This window comes from Salmo trutta, chromosome 26 (assembly GCF_901001165.1).
Source record: "Salmo trutta chromosome 26, fSalTru1.1, whole genome shotgun sequence".
Lineage (NCBI taxonomy): Eukaryota > Metazoa > Chordata > Actinopteri > Salmoniformes > Salmonidae > Salmo > Salmo trutta.
Window position 1 is genome coordinate 17,782,638 of NC_042982.1, and position 24,661 is coordinate 17,807,298.

General features: G+C 47.0%; 1 protein-coding gene across 1 annotated transcript in view; it reads right to left on the reverse strand.

The window, feature by feature from the left end:
• Nucleotides 1-24,661, reverse strand: part of LOC115163291 (stAR-related lipid transfer protein 13) — a 107,719-nt gene that overhangs the window by 61,060 nt on the left and 21,998 nt on the right. Inside the window, exons 4-5 of the mRNA XM_029715048.1 lie at nucleotides 24,217-24,387; nucleotides 9,300-9,330 (exon numbers count right to left, since the gene is read on the reverse strand). Coding sequence (XP_029570908.1) covers nucleotides 9,300-9,330; nucleotides 24,217-24,387 — 202 coding nt within the window. The remainder of the gene's footprint in view (nucleotides 1-9,299; nucleotides 9,331-24,216; nucleotides 24,388-24,661) is intronic.

Below are 24,661 nucleotides of genomic sequence, written 5' to 3' on the forward strand. Positions count from 1 at the left end.
GTGTCACCAGCAAATCACCCCCACACCATCACACCTCCTCCTCCATGCTTCACGGTGGGAACCACACATCTGTTCACGTACTCTGCGTCACACAAAGACACGGCGGTTGGAACCAAAAATCTCAAATTTGGACTCATCAGACCAAAGGACAGATTTACACCATTCTAATATCCATCGCTTGTGTTTCTTGGCCCAAGCAAGTCACTTCTTCTTATTTTTGTCCTTTAGTAGTGGTTTCTTTGCAGCAATTTGACCATGAAGGCCTGAATCACGCAGTCTCCTCGGAACAGTTGATGGTGAGATGTGTCTCCGAGGCTGATGGTGAGCTGCAATTTCTGAGGCTGGTAACTCCAATGAACTTATCCACTGCAGGTAACTCTGGGTCTTCCTTTCCTGTGGCGGTCCTCATGAGAGCCAGGTTCATCATTGCGCTTGATGGTTTTTGCAACTGCACTTTAAGAAACTTTCAAAGTTCTTGAAATTTTCCGGATTGACTAAAATATATTTGTATTTGTTTAACACTTTTTTGGTTACTACATGATTCCATATGTGTCATTTCATAGTGTTGATGTCTTCACTATTATTCTACAATATAAAACCCTGGAATGAGTAGGGTTGTCCAAACCTTTTACTGGTACTGCAGATTTGGTAATTCATTCTTATAATGATGTGGATTTCCTGGCCATGCTCATGGTTTTATCCAGGATAGGAGTCATCAGAAGTAATGTTGCATTTCAAATGACAAAAGCTTAAATACAATGTTACTAATGAAGGTTTCTAGTTGTAGTTTGAAGTAGTTCCTCACATCTTCTCCCAGGCCTAATGAAGAATAGTCTCTCTAATGACTGCATATTTAGGAGAGAGTTTTTTTAAAACCTCGGACAGTTTTTTTCTTCTGTCAAACAGTCTGGCTGCTCTGTGGACTCAGGAAACCACAAGTTATTTTCCATCTTTCCCTGTGTGGAATGTTTCATGCTCTGGTCAGGAGGAGTTCTTTATAAAGCTACACATGACGACCGGCTAGTAAATATAACACATGATGTCATAGATCGGATCGTGCTGGCCAATGAGAGGAGGGGGAGTGAATAACAGTATAATGACATGGAAACAGGTTTTCCAAGAGTTCCAAGTTCTGAGTGTAGCCACTACTGACACATCAACACAGTCCAGACCTGCTGTCTATTATAGTATTTTAAGGTCGCTAAATGGATCAAAATGCTGAATGTCCTGGTCACATTCCATGGAAAACACAAACGAGCGCACACAGTGCCTTTACTGAATATAGGCCACCTTGGAGAGAACACCTGTTTTCTATTCAGGCCACAGCAACAATATCTTCATCCAGCCGGGGATCCTTCACCCACTTCACCCATTACACTCTATTCTCCTATGTAGGGCACTACTTTTAACCACGGCCCATATGGCTCTGGTCAAAAGTAGTGCACTATGTAGGGAATATGTCAAGTATTTCTGTATAGAATCTATAGATCTGTCCTGACATCTCTGTTCCAGATCTGTTGCAGGTCATCTTCTCCGACCGGGCCTGGTGAGTACCAGCTATCACTTTACTCCCCAACCACCCTCACTCACACACACCCTCTACTAGACTTCCCCTCACCTACTCCACCTCAGTCCTCTTCACCCTCTGTCCCCCTCATGACCTTGACTGAAACCATACATAGATGTGATCATGAACACATCAGTAAGATAGGGACTGTCTGAGTTCAACATGCTCGCCCTCGCCCTCAGACTAAGTTCTGCCTCTGTTCTGTTTACGGTTCTACAGGTGATACCCCATTCTCCCTCATCATCAATACTGTGTGTGTGTGTGTGTGTGTGTGTGTGTGTGTGTGTGTGTGTGTGTGTGTGTGTGTGTGTGTGTGTGTGTGTGTGTGTGTGTGTGTGTGTGTGTGTGTGACAGCCTGGGAGCGTTCTAGTAAAATAGCAGAGAGGCTACAGTTGTCTACGGTCACTGATAGAGGGCAAAGAGGGTGAGAAAGGAGAGAGGAGAAAAGGTTTTAGGGTGGAAGAGCAAGAGAGAGGTTGGAGAGGGGGAGAGAGTGAGGCTGGGGAGAGAGAGAGAGCGAGACAGAGAGAGCGAGAAAGAAAGAGTGAGAGAAGGAGAAAGAGGGAAGATGGAAGAGTCCTAGGTTTGAGAAGGCAGCTGGGAGCAATGTGATGTGCCTATGGTGGAACAGAGATGAGTCAAACAAAGACAGAAAGACAAATCTTCTGGATGATTACCAGCAGCCTGGCCTGGAGTTATATAACAGGTACTGGTGCGTCATCTGGACCCAGGACCCATAGCAGTGATTTAGAATAGTGTATATACTGACTGAGCCAGCACAGACCTCGTTTCACACCAAGATGAATGATCACACTGACTACAGCCATGTTATGGGAGTCTGGGGAGAAGAAACAGCTTGGCAGAATGTAGAACTTTACAGCAGTATTATTCCACTTTATCTCTGATAGTGTTCCCAAGTGTTTTTTATTTATTTATTTTATTTAACCTTTATTAAAGACTGCCTACCAAAAGGCAAAAGGCCTCCTTAGGGGACGGGGGCTGGGATTAAAAATACAAAATCAAATAAAAATATAGGACAAAACACACATCACAACAAGAGAGACACCACAACAACATAACATGGCAGCAACACATAACAACACAACATGGTAGCAATACAACATGGCAGCAGCACAACATGGTAGCAGCACAAAACATGGTACAAACATTATTGGGCACAGGCAACAGCACAAAGGGCAAGAAGGTAGAGACAACAACACATCACGCAAAGCAGCCACAACTGTCAGTAAGAGTGTCCATGATTGAGTCTTTGAATGAAGGGATGGAGATAAAACTGTCCAGTTTGAGCATTTTTTGCAGCTCGTTCCAGTCGCTAGCTGCAGTGAACTGAAAAGAGGAGCGACCCAGGGATGTGTGTGCTTTGGGGACTTTTAACAGAATGTGACTGGCAGAACGGGTGTTGTATGTGGAGGATGAGGGCTGCAGTAGGTATCTCAGATAGGGGGGTAATGTTCCTGTTCTAGTGAACCCTAGTGTTCTAGGAATGGTCCCTGTGGCAGCATCGATTGACTACACTCAGCTTCAGCCAAGTTCATATTAATGGTGCAGAACTCTATAGTAAATCCCATATAAACAAAACAGGACAGTTAGCATCTATTTGATTAAGAAACCTCAAAAAGATTATGTCTACTCACAACTATTCGCTATTTATGACTAAACCAGGGTATAGGCTGATCTCACGTGAGGATGACATGTTGCGGGTGTAATCATGTAGTGCATGATGAGGAGGACTCCTCCATGGTTAACCAGTCAGTCAGTACTCTGTAGAGTTGATCAAAGCAGCAGCCTGACAGTAGAGCCAGTAGATCCAGCAGGATGCCTCAAGTCCTTATTATAGCAAGGTGAAATTGAAGTATAAAGAGGAAATAAACTAAAGAAGAAAGCCAGTTGTACAAAGAGTCTTAAAGACGTGTCTTTTTTCCTGGTGAGGGAAGTCAGCCAGGTTGTTGAATGCTTTGCCCTGGAGTCATTCACTGAGAGGTGTGAGGAACGCAGTATCTTAATAACCCAATGGAGCCTTCAGACACGGAGTGTCTTATTAAGAGAATGAACCCTCTCCACACAGCTCTTCCTTTGTTTTCACAGAACCACAGAATGACTGGCTTTAGATTGCACCAGTCAACACAGATTAGAGGATATACTCAGAGAGGAGATCTGTGTGTGTGTGTGTGTGTGTGTGTGTGTGTGTGTGTGTGTGTGTGTGTGTGTGTGTGTGTGTGTGTGTGTGTGTGTGTGTGTGTTTGTATGGGTGTGTGTGGTCTAGGACAGTGATAGACAGTCTCCTCACTTTGAGAGAGCAGGTCAGCCAAGGTGATTTTACAGACGACTGTAAAATGTTGGTAAAATGTTCTAAAAATAAGCTGTTGGATTTGTCCCTGTCCCTGAGCCTGTCCTTCTGGGAGCTGAGGGGAAACAAAAAAATATTCTGGGGTTTAAAAACATTCTAGTGGGGCAGAAAGGTCTGAGGTTTAAAAACATTCTAGTGGGGCAGAAAGGTCTGAGGTTTAAAAACATTCTAGTGGGGCACAAAGGTCTGAGGTTTAAAAACATTCTAGTGGGGCACAAAGGTCTGGGGTTTAAACACATTCTAGTGGGGCAGAAATGTCTGGGGTATAAAAACATTCTAGTGGGGCAGAAAGGTCTGGGGTATAAAAATATTCTAGTGGGGCAGAAAGGTCTGGGGTTTAAAAACATTCTAGTGGGGCAGAAGGGTCTGGGGTTTAAAAACATTCTAGTGGGGCAGAAAGGTCTGGGGTATAAAAAAATTCTAGTGGGGCAGAAAGGTCTGGGGTTTAAAAACATTCTAGTGGGGCAGAAAGGTCTGAGGTTTAAAAACATTCTAGTGGGGCAGAAAGGTCTGAGGTTTAAAAACATTCCAGTGGGGCAGAAAGGTCTGAGGTTTAAAAACATTCCAGTGGGGCAGAAAGGTCTGGGGTTTAAAAACATTCTAGTGGGGCAGAAAGGTCTGGGGTATAAAAATATTCTAGTGGGGCAGAAAGGTCTGGGGTATAAAAACATTCTAGTGGGGCAGAAAGGTCTGGGGTTAAAAAAAATTCCAGTGGGGCAGAAAGGTCTGAGGTTTAAAAACATTCTAGTGGGGCAGAAGGGTCTGGGGTTTAAAAACATTCTAGTGGGACAGAAAGGTCTGGGGTATAAAAACATTCTAGTGGGGCAGAAAGGTCTGGGGTATAAAAACATTCTAGTGGGGCAGAAAGGTCTGTGGTTTAAAAACATTCTAGTGGGGCAGAAAGGTATGGGGTATAAACACATTCTAGTGGGGCAGAAAGGTCTCGGGTTTAAAAACATTCTAGTGGGGCAGAAAGGTCTGGGGTTTAAAAACATTCTAGTGGGGCAGAAAGGTCTGGGGTTTAAAAACATTCTAGTGGGGCAGAAAGGTCTGGGGTATAAAAACATTCTAGTGGGGCAGAAAGGTCTGAGGTTTAAAAACATTCTAGTGGGGCAGAAAGGTCTGAGGTTTAAAACATTCTAGTGGGGCAGAAAGGTCTGAGGTTTAAAAACATTCCAGTGGGGCAGAAAGGTCTGGGGTTTAAAAACATTCTAGTGGGGCAGAAAGGTCTGGGGTTTAAAAAAATTCTAGTGGGGCAGAAAGGTCTGAGGTTTAAAAACATTCTAGTGGGGCAGAAAGGTCTGAGGTTTAAAAACATTCTAGTGGGGCAGAAAGGTCTGAGGTTTAAAAACATTCTAGTGGGGCAGAAAGGTCTGAGGTTTAAAAACATTCCAGTGGGGCAGAAAGGTCTGAGGTTTAAAAACATTCTAGTGGGGCAGAAAGGTCTGAGGTTTAAAAACATTCTAGTGGGGCAGAAAGGTCTGGGGTTTAAAAACATTCTAGTGGGGCAGAAAGGTCTGAGGTTTAAAAACATTCTAGTGGGGCAGAAAGGTCTGAGGTTTAAAAACATTCCAGTGGGGCAGAAAGGTCTGGGGTTTAAAAACATTCTAGTGGGGCAGAAAGGTCTGGGGTTTAAAAACATTCTAGTGGGGCAGAAAGGTCTGGGGTTTAAAAACATTCTAGTGGGGCAGAAAGGTCTAAGGTTTAAAAAATATTTTGAGTCAGACAGAAAGGTCTGGCGTTTTCCCATAGATGCTTCAAGTTTCCTCTCAACATCAAATAAAATAAAATCCAATTGTATTGGTCACATACACATATTTAGCAGATGTTATTGCAGGTGTAGTGAAATGCTTGTGAGAACATAGCAACAGATATACAACAGATATACCGATCGATCGGTATAGAGTTTAAAGGCCATAAACTATGGAGATTACACATCAAATACAGTCAGGCCACACAGGCCACGTTTCAGAGAGATGAGGATTCAAGTTTCTGTCTGACTTGTGATTCTCTTCACCTCTACCCCAGAGAGCTGTCCACCCTAACTTCTACCCTAGAGTGCTTGTGTGTGGTGTGTGTGTGTACGTGGTGTGTTTAGTCACATGCAGAGCTATTTGGGATATGGGCCCAGAGAAGTTTCCTCGGCTGGACTATGTCACTATACAGAGGTGAACTAACTGGTGATTATGATGACTGCCCATAGGGCCCATATTGCTCTGGTCAGCAGTAGTGCATTATATAGGGAGTAGGGTGACATTTGGGATACATCCATAGATTCTGCAGACCATCTGGTCCAGTAACATGACATCATACAGTCTCTACAGTTTCCACGGTACAGCTGTCAAACATAGGCAGAGAATATCAGAGCTCAGAGTTAGCTTCATCTTTTTACGTCATCATCATCATCATCCTACTCACAGTTATTACCCTGACTGTGTGTCTCAAATGGCACCCTATTCCCTGTATTGTGCACTACTTTTCACCAGAGCCCCATATATGCTATGGTCAAAAGTAGTGCACTATATAGGGAGTAGGGTGCCATTTGAGACATACCCTGTGTTTCTATTGAACACAGATGTTCTGTTAACTACTGTTCTCTTTCTGTTAGTGATTCTGACCACATCACATTGACTTTGACACTGACTTTGGTCTGGCTTACTTCAGCCATGATATGGTTCTAAAAGGGAAACGGCATGTCGAGAGTCTCGTGGTTAAATATACTGGACACTACGAAAGCAATGGTAGAAACACATTGTACTAAATTATGACATCAACAGGACCATGGGGAAGGACATGTCTTGGTTGTGTTGACAAACAGTTACTGAAGTCATCAACAAGCTAAATACTACATAAAGTCCATAGATTTACAACCATTACTCTAGGGTTAGCGTGCTGTAGCTGTGAGCAGTGATACGTCACTCTAGATTACCCTGGTGTGAGTGGTGTTCATTCACAGAGCTGTAAAGTTGTCTGTTAAGAGCGCGTAATATATTACAGCCAGACCACAGCAGACATTCCTACCTATAGGGGAGAGTGATGGAATGTGAACAGGGTCTCCTGTACATTATTGACATACACCCCCCCCGCGCGCTCATAGAGTTCATGTGAGAGTGGAACCTGAGACAAAAATGGAATCGCCCCGTAATCCCCCAGCTGCCCCCAGGGCCACATCACGACACGACAAATAGTTCCTTCAGCAGTAACTATGTAGTACTAGTAACAATGATCTGGCATGCCTCCTAATTTTAACTGCGTCTCGCCAAGCCATGCAGTCAGTATAAATAGGCCTTTAAAATAAAAGCCTGACAGGCTGTATGTCGGGAGGGACATTCTCTGGACATTCTGCAGACACTCCTGGGGAGTGAAACCTGGATGGTGGCTGGCACACCTGTCCCCATCCGTAACTCACAACCACATTGTTTCAGAGCAACAGCCATACCACCCTGTGGAAAAAGCACTAGCAGACAAGCCTTATGTGATTGACTGGTTTTGAAACCATGCGGGTCTTATGCATGCTAAAATACAGTGTTAGCCCGCTGAGCTAAAGTCTAGGCATTGGCTCGGGGAGCTAATGCAATACTTCAGGTCTCATGCAAGGTTACTCATCAACTGAGAATGGTTCACCAAACCACCTCTGTTAAACTTGGAATGCTCCCTGAAAGACCCTGGACTAACAGAGCAGACCCTGGACTAACAGAGCAGACCCTGGCTAGCAGAGCAGACCCTGGACTAACAGAGCAGACCCTGGACTAACAGAGCAGACCCTGGACTAACAGAGCAGACCCTGGACTAACAGAGCAGACACTGGGCTAACAGAGCAGACCCTGGACTAACAGAGCAGACCCTGGACTAACAGAGCAGACCCTGGGCTAACAGAGCAGACCCTGGACTAATAGAGCAGAACTTGGACTAATAGAGCAGACCCTGGCTAATAGAGCAGACCCTGGACTAACAGTGCAGACCCTAGACTAACAGAGCAGACCCTGGCTAACAGAGCAGAACCTGGACTAACAGAGCAGACCCTGGACTAACAGAGCAGACCCTGGACTAACAGAGCAGAACCTGGCTAACAGAGCAGACCCTGGACTAACAGAGCAAACACTGGACTAACAGAGCAGAACCTGGACTAATAGAGCAGACCCTGGACTAACAGAGCAGACCCTGGACTAACAGAGCAGACCCTGGCTAACAGAGCAGACCCTGGACTAACAGAGCAGACCCTGGACTAACAGAGCAGACCCTGGCTAACAGAGCAGACCCTGGCCTAACAGAGCAGACCCTGGACTAACAGAGACATAACCTGTGTTTCTATTGAACACAGATGTTCAGAGCAGACCCTGGACTAACAGAGCAGACCCTGGACTAACAGAGCAGACCCTGGACTAACAGAGCAGACCCTGGACTAACAGAGCAGACACTGGGCTAACAGAGCAGACCCTGGACTAACAGAGCAGACCCTGGACTAACAGAGCAGACCCTGGACTAATAGAGCAGAACTTGGACTAATAGAGCAGACCCTGGCTAATAGAGCAGACCCTGGACTAATAGAGCAGACCCTGGACTAACAGAGCAGACCCTGGACTAACAGAGCAGACCCTGGACTAAAAGAGCAGACCCTGGACTAATAGAGCAGACCCTGGATTAACAGAGCAGACCCTGGACTAATAGAGCAGACCCTGGACTAACAGAGCAGACCCTGGACTAACAGAGCAGACCCTGGACTAAAAGAGCAGACCCTGGACTAACAGAGCAGACCCTGGGCTAACAGTGCAGACCCTGGACTAACAGAGCAGACCCTGGACTAAAAGAGCAGACCCTGGACTAACAGAGCAGACCCTGGCCTAACAGAGCAAACACTGGGCTAACAGAGCAGACCCTGGACTAACAGAGCAGACCCTGGACTAAAAGAGCAGACCCTGGACTAACAGAGCAGACCCTGGCCTAACAGAGCAAACACTGGGCTAACAGAGCAGACCCTGGACTAACAGAGCAGACCCTGGACTAAAAGAGCAGACCCTGGACTAACAGAGCAGACCCTAGGCTAACAGAGCAAACACTGGGCTAACAGAGCAGACCCTGGACTAACAGAGCAGACCCTGGACTAAAAGAGCAGACCCTGGACTAACAGAGCAGACCCTGGGCTAACAGAGCAGACCCTGGACTCAAAGAGCTAAAAACAATATAAAGACAGTGATTATGTCCCAAAGTGCACCATATTCCATATATAGTGCACTACTTTTGAACAGGGCACATAGGGCTCTGGTCCAAAGTAGTGCACTATGTCGGGAATAGGGTTCCATTTGGGTCACGTCCCAGATTCAACACACAGCCTGGTGAAACATGTACACATGAAAAAAGACTTACCTGCTCCTGCATTGGTCATCTTACTGCACATCTGCAAAGAAAAAGAGAAACAGACAATGGTTAGTCAGTCAACAACAGAGTGTACTGCAGCCCTCAATACCGCTCTAACTGCATGGCTGTCTTAAACAAACAACAAAACAGATTGGTTGAAGAATACACAAACAACTTTTCAAAATGCTATAAATACAACAGTGAAGTACAAGTCAGGTATCAGTGGCATCCTAGTAATGTCACAGAGGATATATTCAGAGAGGAGAGGAGTAATGAACTAAATTGTATCCTAGTAATGTCACAGAGGATATATTCAGAGAGGAGAGGAGTAATGAACTAAATTGTATCCTAGTAATGCCACAGCCATAAAGAGTTAAGGGTTAATGACTGATCTATCAGGCTGCTGCCTGCTTTACTGTGTTACCATAGAGACCTGATGGCTGGTTCAATATGGACAGCTGGCTCATGTTTGTACATCACTTTAGTATTTATAACATCCTCTATCTAGTGTTATTAGACCAACTTAGACTAAACACATGGCTATAATCCCAAATGGCATCCTATTCTCTATAAACGTGAAATACTGTTGACCAGGGTGCACTATAATATGGTGTTTTACCTTGAGACGTACCTCCACACCAGTGGGTCGCCAGTGTTTAATGTAATGTAAGCTGTAACGTTATCACCAGGAGTGTGACACTAATGACTTGTGGTGAGCAGAATCAACAACCTCTGCCTCATTCAAGACTTTTGCTTTGTGAGAAGGTGTTAAAGTTCACAGTTAACGTTTGTTATGTAAATGCCTGTTGAAAAGTACCAGTGGCCTGGGCTTGGCCCCAAGTCATGGCAGGTCCTCCGGAGCCATGGCCCAGTGAGACACGGGTGCCGGTCCACATAGATAGAAACAGAAGTCTGAGTAGTTTGGGTAAAAAGACCTGGTTAAATCCTCATTGGACACTCACCATAAGGAATTAGGCCTGTGTGTCTCCAGAAACAATATGTTGTGATTTTAGAGGTCAGTTGGTGGTTGTGGATCTCCATGTGTGGCTGGACAGGATCTTTGCCACAGCCAGAATAGTGCACTATAAATGGAATAGGGTGCCATTTGGGATGTACCCATGGGAGAGCAGCCTACAGTATGAGGAAACACATCTATTACAGAGAGTAGTCTCTGTCCAACAGCAGAGGAGTGAGGTGGTTAACAGGTGGAGACATACAGGCAATATTCGGTCTCAGGCAGAACACTATGAGGTGAAGGGACTGATGTTGTTACCAAGTATCCCTGCTTATTGACTGTGAGATTCAGCACAACAGGGTCAAATTTCATTATTACATTTCTGTCCTCTTCAGTCATAGGGTTGGAGAACAGAAGCAATGCTGACAGTGTCTCTCTCATCTCTCTACTCTAACCAAGTATCTCATCTCATTCTGCAGACAGAGGAAACTAGGTGTGAGTCCCAAATGGCACCCTATTCAATATATAGTGCACTACTTTTGACCCGGGCCCATGGCTGTCGAAACTCTAAACTGACGTGTGTTAACATAATAGATCTAATAACAGGCTCTGACCCACATCTTCAAATAAAGCTGTGATGAAAATTAGCCTTCTAGAACTGACTGAATGGCCTCAATGGAGATACCAGTCTGTCTTTTACTCACAGGGTCTTCAAAGACTGTCCTAGACTTATGTCTGTCCCTCAACAGCCCAGATTCCCCGGTCTGCTAATTGCTAGCTTGCTTGCCCCGGTCTGCTAACGGCTAGCTTGCTAGCCCCGGTCTGCTAACTGCTAGCTTGTTTAGCCCCGGCCTACTAACTGTTAGCTTGTTAGCACCGGCCTGCTAACTGTCTGAATCGCCGTGTCCCCAGCCAGCCCAACCACTCACTGGACCAATATGTTCACTTGGCTACGCATGCCTCTCTCTAATATCAATATGCCTCGTCCATTACTGTCCTGGTTAGTGATTACTGTCTTATTTCACTGTAGAGCCTCTAGCCCGGCTCAATACGACTTAACCAACCATGTTGTTCCACCTCCTACATATGTGGTGACATCACCTGGTTTAAACGTCTCTAGAGACTATATCTCTCTCATCATTACTCTATGCCTAGGTTTACCGCCAATGTACTCACATCCTACCTTACCTTTGTCTGTACACTATGCCTTGAATCTATGCTATCGTGCCCAGAAACCTGCTCCATTTACTCTCTGTTCTGAACGTGCTAGACAGCCAGTTCGTATAGCTTGTAGCAGTACCCTTATCCTACTTCTCCTCTGTTCCTCTGGTGATGTAGAGGTTAATCCAGGTCCTGCAGTGCCTAGCTCCACTCCCACTCCCCAGGTGCTCTCATTTGTTGACTTCTATAACCGTAAAAGCCTTGGTTTCATGCATGTTAACATTAGAAACCTCCTCCCTAAGTTTTTTTTACTCACTGCTTTAGCACACTCTTCCAACCCGGATGTCTTAGCCTTGTCTGAATCCTGGCTTAGGAAAACCACCAAAAACCCTGAAATCTCCATCCCTAACTATAACATTTTCCGCTAAGATAGAACTGCCAAAGGGGGTGGCATTGCAATCTACTGCAAAGATAGCCTGCAGAGTTCTGTATTACTATCCAAGTCTGTACCCAAACAATTCGAGCTTTTACTTCTAACAATTCACCTTTCCAGAAACAAGGCTCTCACTGTTGCCGTTTGCTATAGACCACCCTCTGCCCCTAGCTGTGCCCTCGACACCATATGTGAATTGATTTCCCCCATCTATCTTCTGAGCTCGTGCTACTAGGTGAGCTTAACACCCCGGCCATCCTACAATCTAAGCTTGATGCCCTCAATCTCACACAAATTATCAATGAACCTACCAGGTACAACCCCAAATCCTTAAACACGGGCACCCTCATAGATATCATCCTAACTAACTCTCCCTCCAAATACACCTCTGCTGTTTTCAATCAAGATCTCAGCGATCACTGCCTCATTGCCTGCATCCGTAATGGGCCTGCGACCAAACGACCACCCCTCATCAGTGTCAAGCGCTCCCTAAAACACTTCTGTGAGCAGGCATTTCTAATCAACCTGGCCGGGGTATCCTGGAATGACATTGACCTCATCCCATCAGTAGATGATGCCTGGTTATTCTTTAAAAGTGCCTTCCTCACCATCTTAAATAAGCATGCCCCATTCAAAAAATGTAGAACTAGGAATAGATATAGTCCTTGGTTCACTCCAGACCTGTCTGCCCTTGACCAGCACAAAAACATCCTGTGGCGTTCTGCATTAGCATCGAATAGCCCCCGTGATATGCATCTTTTCAGGGAAGTTAGGAACAAATATACACAGGCAGTTAGGAAAGCTAAGGCTAGCTTTTTCAAACAGAAATTTGCATCCTGTAGTACAAACTCAAAAAAGTTCTGGGACACTGTAAAGTCCATGGAGAATAAGAGCACCCCCTCCCAGCTGCCCACTGCTCTGAGGCTAGGAAACACTGTTACCACCAATAAATCTACTACAATTGACAATTTCAATAAGCATTTCTCTACGACTGGCCATGCTTTCCACCTGGCTACCCCTACCCCGGTCAACTGCACGGCACCCTCCACAGCAACCCACCAAAGCCCCCACCATTTCTCCTTCACCCAAACCCAGATAGCTGATGTTCTGAAAGAGCTGCATAATTTGGACCCCTACAAATCAGCCGGGCTAGACAATCTGGACCCTCTCTTTCTAAATGATTCTGCTGAAATTGTTGCAACCCCTATTACTAGCCTGTTCAACCTCTCTTTCGTATCGTCTGAGATTCCCAAAGATTGGAAAGCTGCCGCGGTCATCCCCCTCTTCAAAGGGGGTGACACTCTAGACCAAAACTGTTACAGACCTATATCTATCCTACCCTGTCTTTCTAAGGTCTTCGAAAGCCAAGTTAACAAACAGATTACCGACCATTTCGAATCCCACCGTACCTTCTCCGCTATGCAATCTGGTTTCAGAGCTGGTCATGGGTGCACCTCAGCCACACTCAAGGTTCTAAACGTCATCATAACCGCCATCGATAAGAGACATTACTGTGCAGCCGTATTCATCGACCTGGCCAAGGCTTTCGACTCCGTCAATCACCACATTCTTATTGGCAGACTCGACAGCCTTGGTTTCTCAAATGATTGCCTCGCCTGGTTTACCAACTACTTCTCTGATAGAGTTCAATGTGTCAAATCGGAGGGCCTGTTGTCCGGACCTGTGGCAGTCTCTATGGGGGTGCCACAGGGTTCAATTCTCGGGCCGACTCTCTTCTCTGTATACATCAATGATGTTGCTCTTGCTGCTGGTGATTCTCTAATCCACCTCTACGCAGACGACACCATTCTGTAGACTTCTGGCCCCTCTTTGGACACTGTGTTAACTAACCTCCAGACGAGCTTCAATGCCATACAACTCTCCTTCTGTGGCCTCCAACTGCTCTTAAATGCAAGTAAAACTAAATGCATGCTATTCAATCGATCACTGCCCGCACCTGCCCGCCCGTCCAGCATCACTACTCTGGACGACTCTGACTTAGAATATGTGGACAACTACAAATACCTAGGTGTCTGGTTAGACTGTAAACTCTCCTTCCAGACTCACATTAAGCATCTCCAATCCAAAATTAAATCTAGAATCGGCTTCCTATTTTGCAACAAAACATCCTTCACTCATGCTGCCAAACATACGTAAAACTGCCAAACACACATAAAACTGACCATCCTACCGATCCTCGACTTTGGCGATGGTATCTATAAAATAGCCTCCAACACTCTACTCAACAAATTGGATGCAGTCTATCACAATGCCATCCGTTTTGTCACCAAAGCCCCATACACTACCCACCACTGCGACCTGTACGTTCTCGTTGGTTGGCCATCGCTTCATACTCGTCGCCAAACCCACTGGCTACAGGTTATCTACAAGTCTCTGCTAGGTAAAGCCCCGCCTTATATCAGCTCTCTGGTCAACATAGCATCACCCACACGTAGCACGCGCTCCAGCAGGTATATCTCACTGGTCACCCCCAAAGCCAATTCCTCCTTTGGTCGCCTTTCCTTCCTGTTCTCTGCTGGCAATGACTGGAACGAACTGCAAAAATCACTGAAGCTGGAGACTCATATCACCCTCACTAGCTTTAAGTACCAGCTATCAGAGCAGCTCACAGATCACTGCACCTGTATGTAGCCCATCTGTACATAGCTCATCCAACTACCTCATCCTCATACTGTATTTATTTATTTATCTCGCTCTTTTGCACCCCAGTATCTCTACTTGCAAATTCATCTTCTGCACATCTACCATTCCAGTGTTTAATTGCTATATTGTAATTACTTCGCCACCATGGCCTATTTATTGCCTTAACTCCCTTATCTTACCTCATTTGCACTCACTGTATATAGACTTTTTGTTTTCTTTTTTCTACTGTATTATTGACTGTATGTTTTGTTAATTCCATCGTAACTCTGTGTTGTTGTATGTGTCAAATTGCTATGCTTTATCTTGGCCAGGTCGCAGTTGCAAATGAGAACTAGCCTACCTGGTTAAATAAAGGTGAAATAAAATACAAATAAAATAAAGTCCTGTTAGTGTCCTTCCATTTTCCTCTTCATTGATATAGTTATACCCATAGACTTAGCTAGACATCGCATCATTGTGCATGTCCCATTATGGCGTCTGTGAGAGCATGGGCAGCGCACCATTGAGGTCATCTCCATTTTGAAGCGGTACATTTTCTTCTTCTACAACTTCTATGAGATGGCAAACAAAGGGTGCACACTGCCACCTGGAATGTGTTGTTTGAACAGGTATAAAGCCAAGGTTGGCGATTTACTGCCACCTGCAGATATGGAATGTTTGCTCACAAGTATAATGTATTGTCTGATCCCTCCTTGTGACCTGGATGGAATTATGTGATTCTTCCATAAACCATAGGAAGTCTCACCCAGTTTACTACTTCAAAATGGTGAAAGTCCTCAATAGCGCTGCCCATGCTAAAACAGGCTTTTGGACACTAGAATCCTCTATGGTTATACCACGCCGCCTCAGTTCTGAGCATCCACCACATGTCGGGTTATGGGTTAGAGGTCAGGTGACAAGACAAAGAAAGAAGACCGCCCTATCAGGAAGCTACCTCTGCTACAACAACCAACATTTTATATGGACTGACATGTCTGGTCTTTAGTGATTGATAACGGGTCTGGTCTACCTGTCTGCTGCATTGACTAAATAAAAGAAACTAGTTCAGACAAAACAAGTGGAAAACATTCCTAATCTAACAGGCTATGGGACATGTTCATGCTCTACAATAGTACTATCTGAGATGCTGCTATACATTGTAGCTGGCAATGGGAGGATGTACAAAGTTCACACGAAATCTGGAAGGAATTACATAATCCCCATCATGCATTTCTTCACGTTCTTTTTCCTGCATTTCCAAACTCCCCCCTTCCCCCCTGTGTTCTATGTGGAGTACACTCCCAGCCCCACACAGAGCCCTGTGTTCTACGTAGAGTACACTCCCAGCCCCACACAGAGCCCTGTGGTCTATGTAGAGTACACTCCCAGCCCCACACGGAGCCCTGTGTTCTACGTAGAGTACACTCCCAGCCCCACACAGAGCCCTGTGGTCTATGTAGAGTACACTCCCAGCCCCACACAGAGCCCTGTGTTCTACGTAGAGTACACTCCCAGCCCCACACAGAGCCCTGTGGTCTATGTAGAGTACACTCCCAGCCCCACACGGAGCCCTGTGTTCTACGTAGAGTACACTCCCAGCCCCACACAGAGCCCTGTGGTCTATGTAGAGTACACTCCCAGCCCCACACGGAGCCCTGTGGTCTATGTAGAGTACACTCCCAGCCCCACACGGAGCCCTGTGGTCTATGTAGAGTACACTCCCAGCCCCACACGGAGCCCTGTGGTCTATGTAGAGTACACTCCCAGCCCCACACGGAGCCCTGTGGTCTATGTAGAGTACACTCCCAGCCCCACACGGAGCCCTGTGGTCTATGTAGAGTACACTCCCAGCCCCACACGGAGCCCTGTGGTCTATGTAGAGTACACTCCCAGCCCCACACAGAGCCCTGTGGTCTATGTAGAGTACACTCCCAGCCCCACACGGAGCCCTGTGGTCTATGTAGAGTACACTCCCAGCCCCACACGGAGCCCTGTGTTCTATGTAGAGTACACTCCCAGCCCCACACAGAGCCCTGTGGTCTATGTAGAGTACACTCCCAGCCCCACACGGAGCCCTGTGTTCTACGTAGAGTACACTCCCAGCCCCACACAGAGCCCTGTGGTCTATGTAGAGTACACTCCCAGCCCCACACGGAGCCCTGTGGTCTATGTAGAGTACACTCCCAGCCCCACACAGAGCCCTGTGGTCTATGTAGAGTACACTCCCAGCCCCACACAGAGCCCTGTGGTCTATGTAGAGTACACTCCCAGCCCCACACAGAGCCCTGTGTTCTACGTAGAGTACACTCCCAGCCCCACACAGAGCCCTGTGGTCTATGTAGAGTACACTCCCAGCCCCACACGGAGCCCTGTGGTCTATGTAGAGTACACTCCCAGCCCCACACGGAGCCCTGTGTTCTACGTAGAGTACACTCCCAGCCCCACACGGAGCCCTGTGGTCTATGTAGAGTACACTCCCAGCCCCACACGGAGCCCTGTGTTCTACGTAGAGTACACTCCCAGCCCCACACAGAGCCCTGTGGTCTACGTAGAGTACACTCCCAGCCCCACACGGAGCCCTGTGGTCTACGTAGAGTACACTCCCAGCCCCACACAGAGCCCTGTGGTCTATGTAGAGTACACTCCCAGCCCCACACAGAGCCCTGTGTTCTACGTAGAGTACACTCCCAGCCCCACACAGAGCCCTGTGGTCTATGTAGAGTACACTCCCAGCCCCACACGGAGCCCTGTGGTCTATGTAGAGTACACTCCCAGCCCCACACGGAGCCCTGTGGTCTATGTAGAGTACACTCCCAGCCCCACACAGAGCCCTGTGGTCTATGTAGAGTACACTCCCAGCCCCACACGGAGCCCTGTGTTCTACGTAGAGTACACTCCCAGCCCCACACGGAGCCCTGTGTTCTACGTAGAGTACACTCCCAGCCCCACACAGAGCCCTGTGGTCTACGTAGAGTACACTCCCAGCCCCACACGGAGCCCTGTGGTCTATGTAGAGTACACTCCCAGCCCCACACAGAGCCCTGTGGTCTACGTAGAGTACACTCCCAGCCCCACACAGAGCCCTGTGTTCTACGTAGAGTACACTCCCAGCCCCACACAGAGCCCTGTGGTCTATGTAGAGTACACTCCCAGCCCCACACGGAGCCCTGTGGTCTATGTAGAGTACACTCCCAGCCCCACACAGAGCCCTGTGGTCTACGTAGAGTACACTCCCAGCCCCACACAGAGCCCTGTGGTCTATGTAGAGTACACTCCCAGCCCCACACAGAGCCCTGTGGTCTATGTAGAGTACACTCCCAGCCCCACACAGAGCCCTGTGGTCTATGTAGAGTACACTCCCAGCCCCACACAGAGCCCTGTGGTCTATGTAGAGTACACTCCCAGCCCCACACAGAGCCCTGTGGTCTACGTAGAGTACACTCCCAGCCCCACACGGAGCCCTGTGGTCTATGTAGAGTACACTCCCAGCCCCACACAGAGCCCTGTGTTCTACGTAGAGTACACTCCCAGCCCCACACGGAGCCCTGTGGTCTATGTAGAGTACACTCCCAGCCCCACACAGAGCCCTGTGGTCTATGTAGAGTACACTCCCAGCCCCACACAGAGCCCTGTGGTCTATGTAGAGTACACTCCCAGCCCCACACAGAGCCCTGTGTTCTACGTAGAGTACACTCCCAGCCCCACACAGAGCCCTGTGGTCTATGTAGAGTACACTCCCAGCCCCACACGGAGCCCTGTGTTCTATGTAGAGTACACTCCCAGCCCCACACAGAGCCCTGTGGTCTATGTAGAGTACACTCCCAGCCCCACACAGAGCCCTGTGGTCTATGTAGAGTACACTCCCAGCCCCACACAGAGCCCTGTGGTCTACGTAGAGTACACTCCCAGCCCCACACAGAGCCCTGTGGTCTATGTAGAGTACACTCCCAGCCCCACACAGAGCCCTGTGTTCTACGTAGAGTACACTCCCAGCCCCACACAGAGCCCTGTGGTCTATGTAGAGTACACTCCCAGCCCCACACAGAGCCCTGTGGTCTACGTAGAGTACACTCCCAGCCCCACACAGAGCCCTGTGGTCTATGTAGAGTACACTCCCAGCCCCACACAGAGCCCTGTGGTCTATGTAGAGTACACTCCCAGCCCCACACAGAGCCCTGTGGTCTACGTAGAGTACACTCCCAGCCCCACACAGAGCCCTGTGGTCTATGTAGAGTACACTCCCAGCCCCACACAGAGCCCTGTGGTCTACGTAGAGTACACTCCCAGCCCCACACAGAGCCCTGTGGTCTATGTAGAGTACACTCCCATGCGTCCAAAATGGCACAATTAGTGCACTATAAAGGGAATAGGGTTGCATTTGGGAGCGATTTAACAGTCCTGAACACTCCCAACCCCACAAAGTGAAGTCTGAGGTTACTTCACCAATCATTCATTGTGCTTCATTTGGCATGCACAAATCACATTTGTTCACAGAAACAGGCAGAGAACCCCCAAACCCATGTCTGATATTATATAACCAAACCTATAGCTGTATATGGCTGCCTCCAAAATGGCATCCTATTCCCTACATAGTGCACTACTTTTGATCAGAGCCCCATGGGCCTTAGACAAACCTGGTGCACTATTTTGGGAATGATGTGTCATGTGGGACGCAGCCTATGTTATATGTAACGATCCAGGCCTCTCATCATAGCTCAGGGCAGGGTAGGATGGATGACGTCTCTCCACGGCCATTACTCTTATGTGGCTTCTAACAGCCCAGCTCTAGAGACTCCCTCTGGGCCTCTACACCAAGGCATAGCCATGATCCACAACCCCTAACTCATAACACGTAACTACGGGCTGAAACTCACAGGACTGAATCCATCTCTCTCCACAACATTCAGAAATGTGTCTTGGTTGTAAAATAACATCTATGTCCCTGGGAAAATAACCCTAGTTTTACTCTCTCAAAGTCTAAGAAAAAAATAAGGGATAGAAAGATATCATTGGGTGACCTAGAAGGTGTCCCAGTAGACCAGCCAGTAAACCAGTAGACCAGTAGACCAGTCAGTAGACCAGTAGACCAGTAGACCAGCCAGTAGACCAGTAGACCAGCTAGTAAACCAGTAGACCAGTCAGTAGACCAGTCAGTAGACCAGTAGACCAGTCAGTAGACCAGCCAGTAGACCAGTAGACCAGCTAGTAGACCAGTAAACTAGTCAGTAGACCAGTAGACCAGTAGACCAGTAGACCAGTCAGTAGACCAGTAAACTAGCCAGTAGACCAGTCAGTAGACCAGTAGATCAGTAGACCAGTAGACCAACCAGTAGACCAGTAGACCAGTAAACCAGTAGACCAGTAAACTAGCCAGTAGACCAGTAGACCAGCCAGTAGACCAGTAGACCAGTAGACCAGCCAGTAGACCAGTAGACAAGCCAGTAGACCAGTAGACAAGTAGACCAGTAGACCAGCCAGTAGACCAGTAGACCAGTCAGTATACCAGTAGATCAGTAGACCAGTAGACTAGCCATTAGACCAGTAGACCAGCCAATAGACCAATAGACCAGTCAGTATACCAGTAGACCAGTAGACCAGCCAGTAGACCAGTAGACCAGTCAGTAGACCAGTAGACCAGTAGACCAGTCAGTAGACCAGTAGATCAATAGACCAGCCAGTAGACCAGTCAGTAGACCAGTAGACCAGTAGACCAGCCAGTAGACCAGTAGACCAGTCATTAGACCAGTAGACCAGCCAGTAGACCAGCTAGTAGACCAGTAGACTAGTAGACCAGTCAGTAGACCAGTAGACCAGTAGACCAGCCAGTAGACCAGTAGACCAGTCATTAGACCAGTAGACCAGCCAGTAGACCAGCTAGTAGACCAGTAGACCAGCTAGTAGACCAGTAAACTAGCCAGTAGGCCAGTAGACCAGTAGACCAGCAGACCAGCTAGTAGACCAGTAAACTAGCCAGTAGACCAATAGACCAGCTAGTAGACCAGTAAACTAGCCAGTAGACCAATAGACCAGCTAGTAGACCAGTAAACTAGCCAGTAGACCAGTAGACCAGTAGACCAGCTAGTAGACCAGTAAACTAGCCAGTAGACCAGTAGACTAGCCAGTAGACCAGTAGACCAGCTAGTAGACCAGTAAACTAGCCAGTAGACCAGTAGACTAGCCAGTAGACCAGTAGACCAGTAGACCAGCTAGTAGACCAGTAAACTAGCCAGTAGACCAGTAGACTAGCCAGTAGGCCAGTAGACCAGCAGACCAGCTAGTAGACCAGTAAACTAGCCAGTAGACCAATAGACCAGCTAGTAGACCAGTAAACTAGCCAGTAGACCAGTAGACTAGCCAGTAGACCAGTAGACCAGCTAGTAGACCAGTAAACTAGCCAGTAGACCAGTAGACTAGCCAGTAGACCAGTAGACCAGCAGACCAGCTAGTAGACCAGTAAACTAGCCAGTGGACCAGTAGACCAGTAGACCAGCTAGTAGACCAGTAAACTAGCCAGTAGACCAGTAGACTAGCCAGTAGACCAGTAGACCAGCTAGTAGACCAGTAAACTAGCCAGTAGACCAGTAGACTAGCCAGTAGACCAGTAGACCAGCTAGTAGACCAGTAAACTAGCCAGTAGACCAGTAGACCAGTAGACCAATAGACCAGCTAGTAGACCAGTAAACTAGCCAGTAGACCAGTAGACTAGCCAGTAGACCAGTAGACCAGCCTCATCCCTCCCCTCCTCTATCCAACCCCTGGACAGACAGGAAAACACCTGGCTATATTTAGAACACTGCCTGAATGGGTCACAACCAATAAGAAGACCTTCTTATCAGGGGCAGCTGGGGGCAGCTGGGGGATTACAGGGCTATGCCATTTTTGTCTCAGGTTGTGTGTGTGTGTGTGTGTGTGTGTCTGTCTGTGTGTCTTTTGATGCTTTGACCCTCTGTCTGCCAGGGCCATCAGACCAGCTCCATCCTGCCAGGTTCTGAGGAAGAACTATCTGTCTCTGTTAGAAGTGTCAGGTCTCAGGGCACACGTGACACGCTGCAGTTGCAGTCATGTTGAGACACACAGGAACACAGCAACATATGCTGCAGGACATTCCAACACAAAACACCTGACGGTCTCACCCTCACGTATCAAACCCGCCACATACCTGTCGGACTCACCGTCATGTATCCAACAAATAACACATACCTCACAGTCACTATGCATTAGGTTCAGGTGATGGAACCAGAATGTTAAGGATAAAATACCCTTTCCATCTAGCAAACCATTGTGGATGGGAATCTGCATGTCAATACAACAGGGGTCATGTTAAGACCACCCGAAAGATTGTGACCCTAACCTAGAGACAGGCAGGGTCGGGGGGAACAGCCATAGCAACGTCCTGTCAAAAGCTGACTCCAAACATTCTGTATGCGTTCCTAATGCCACCTTATTCCCTATATAGTGCCCTGCTTTTGGTCAAAAGTAGTGCCCTATATAAAGAATAGGGTGTAATTTGGGACGTAGCCTCTCTATCAGCTCATAACCTTCCAGTCACATGACATGCTGCAGTAGTTAGTTACCATGGTCAGGTTATTCTGAGCCCCTCATCATGACAGCAGCAGCTTAGACTCTAACATCACATTCTCTCTCTCCACTGCTTTCACACCCACTCCAGAACTCTCATGTAAGAGGCTGAGGGGTGTGTGCATGCGTGTGTGTATGCATGCATGCGGTAGGGCTGGTCTAGATTCTGGAGTCAGCCTGGGGCTTATAGAAGAGTAATCCTTTGCTTATCATTAACCCTGGACTGAGGTCAGTGTTACAGAGCATGGCGTGCACACGAACACACACACAAGGAGACACAGTGTTCCCCGGCCAGACGTTGGAACCATTGTGCAGTAGTGTGACAGCGGGTTAGAGTTAGGACATTGTGTACAGTGTGAAGGTGGTCTCCATGCAGCCTGTCTGTCTCTGACTCAGACCTTGGTGGTGTTCCGCAGCTTTCTGACTCTGTAATCTGCTCTGAGACGCTGAGAAGCAGACTGCATCAGGACTGGAGAGCACAACGCCACATCGTCCTGTTCCCACCAATCTAATTAGTCATTCACCTATCGAATCTGATCCTCATCCAGACATGGTACCGATACAGACACAGGCCGTTAGCAGGGTTTCCACAGAGCCGCCACAAAACATACCTAGCCCCACCTCTCCATTGTTTCCCTTGCTAAACCTGTCTAATAGGCAGACTAACACCTGACCTGGGGACAGTAAACCACTCACACACACACTTCCTGCGTACACACTGTGTCAAACAAGGAACAGAAGAGGATACAACGGACAGCTCTGCTGTGGACAGCTAATAAGAGGAATGTTGTTTAAATTAGCAGAGAGAAAATCTATTTAAAATACTTTCTGTAGCTAGCTGAAGGCAGTCTGAATATGAAATGGATTAAATTGAGATTTTATGTCACTGGCCTACACACAATACCCCATAATATCAAAGTGGAAATATGTTTTGGGAACTTAAGTCAATAATTATTCAGCCCCTTTGTTATGCCAAGCCTAAATAAGTTCAAGACTAGTGTTTAACATGATATTTGAATGACTACCTCATCTCTGTACCCCACACATACAATTATCTGCAAGGTCTCTCAGTTGAGCAGGGAAAACACAGATTCAACCACAAAGACCAGGGAGGTTTTCCAATATCTCGCAAAGAAGGGCACCTATTGAGCATGGTGTAGCTTTTAAGTACACTTTGGATGGTGTATCAATACACCCAGTCACAATAAAGATACAGGCGTCCTTCCTAACTCAGTTGCCGGAGAGGAAGGAAACCGAGATTTAACCAGGATGCCTATACAGAATATAACATATTTCAAAATATGCATCCTGTTTGCAACAGGGCACTAAAGTAAAACTGCAAAACATGTGGCAAAAAAAGTTACTTTATGTCCTGAATACAAAGTTTTTGTACACAACACTTCACTGAGTACCACTCTTCATATTTTCAAGCATGGTGGTGCTGCATCATGTTATGGGTATGCTTGTCATCGGCAAGGACTAGGGAGTTTTTTAGGATAAAAATAACCAGATTAGAGCTAAGTACAGGCAAAATCCTAGAGGAAAACCTGGTTCAGTCTGCTTTCCAACAGACACTTGGAGACAAATTCACCTTTCAGCAGGACAATAACCTAAAAGACAAGGCCAAATATACACTGGAGTTGCTTACCAAGATGACATTGAATGTTCCTGAGTGGCCTAGTTAAAGTTTTGACTTAAATCGGCTTCAAAATCTATGGCAAGACTTGGAAATGGCTGTCTTATAAATTAGAATGTGCAAAGCTCTTAGAGACCTACCCAGAAAGACTCACAGCTGTAATCGCTGCCAAAAGTGATTCTAACATGCATTGACTTAGGGGTGTGAATACTTATGTAAATGAGATACTGTATTTTTGTATTTCATTTTTTATACTTGAAAGAAATTCTAAAAACATATTTCATTTTGTCTTTATGGGGTATTGTGTGTAGATGGGTAAGATATTATTTTTTATTTAATCTATATTGAATTCAGACTGTAACACCACAAAATGTGGAATAAGTTAAGGGGTATGAATACTTTCTGAAGGCACTGAGAGCTCGCTTATGATATCTATATCACATTGTTTCACCCAGACCCAGACAGACAGGCACAGAGTAAGCAGGAGTCGAAAGGAGGAGGGAGAGTCTGAGGAACTTACGACTGTCTTCTTGGTCCTGACTCTGGTTCCTATGGCTGAGATACGAGGGGCCGTGGTCTTGTGTTGGTCCTGTCTGGGACATTCTCCCATGTCTGGTTCCCCTCGCTGCAACAGTGTACTGTCCTTCTCATTAAGAGATTGGTTTACTGCCGTCCCAGATACAGCTCCACACTGCAACAACAGCACAATAACAACCGTTAACACTGGATCCTTGCCTACCTGTCTGTCTGTCTATCTGCCAGTTTGTCTGTCAGTCTGTCAGTCTGTCTCTGGGATGGTCAGCGGCAGGGAACGCAGTCTTCAGTTCAAAGTTCTATCGGACAGACAGTGACAGACAGAGACAAGGCCGCATGTTAATCGTCCTCTGAAAGGACAAAGAGTGTGTCCTTGTCAAGTCCCTCTAGTAAAGATGTCGTGTGGTCTCCTCCGCCGGCGGCTGCCTGAC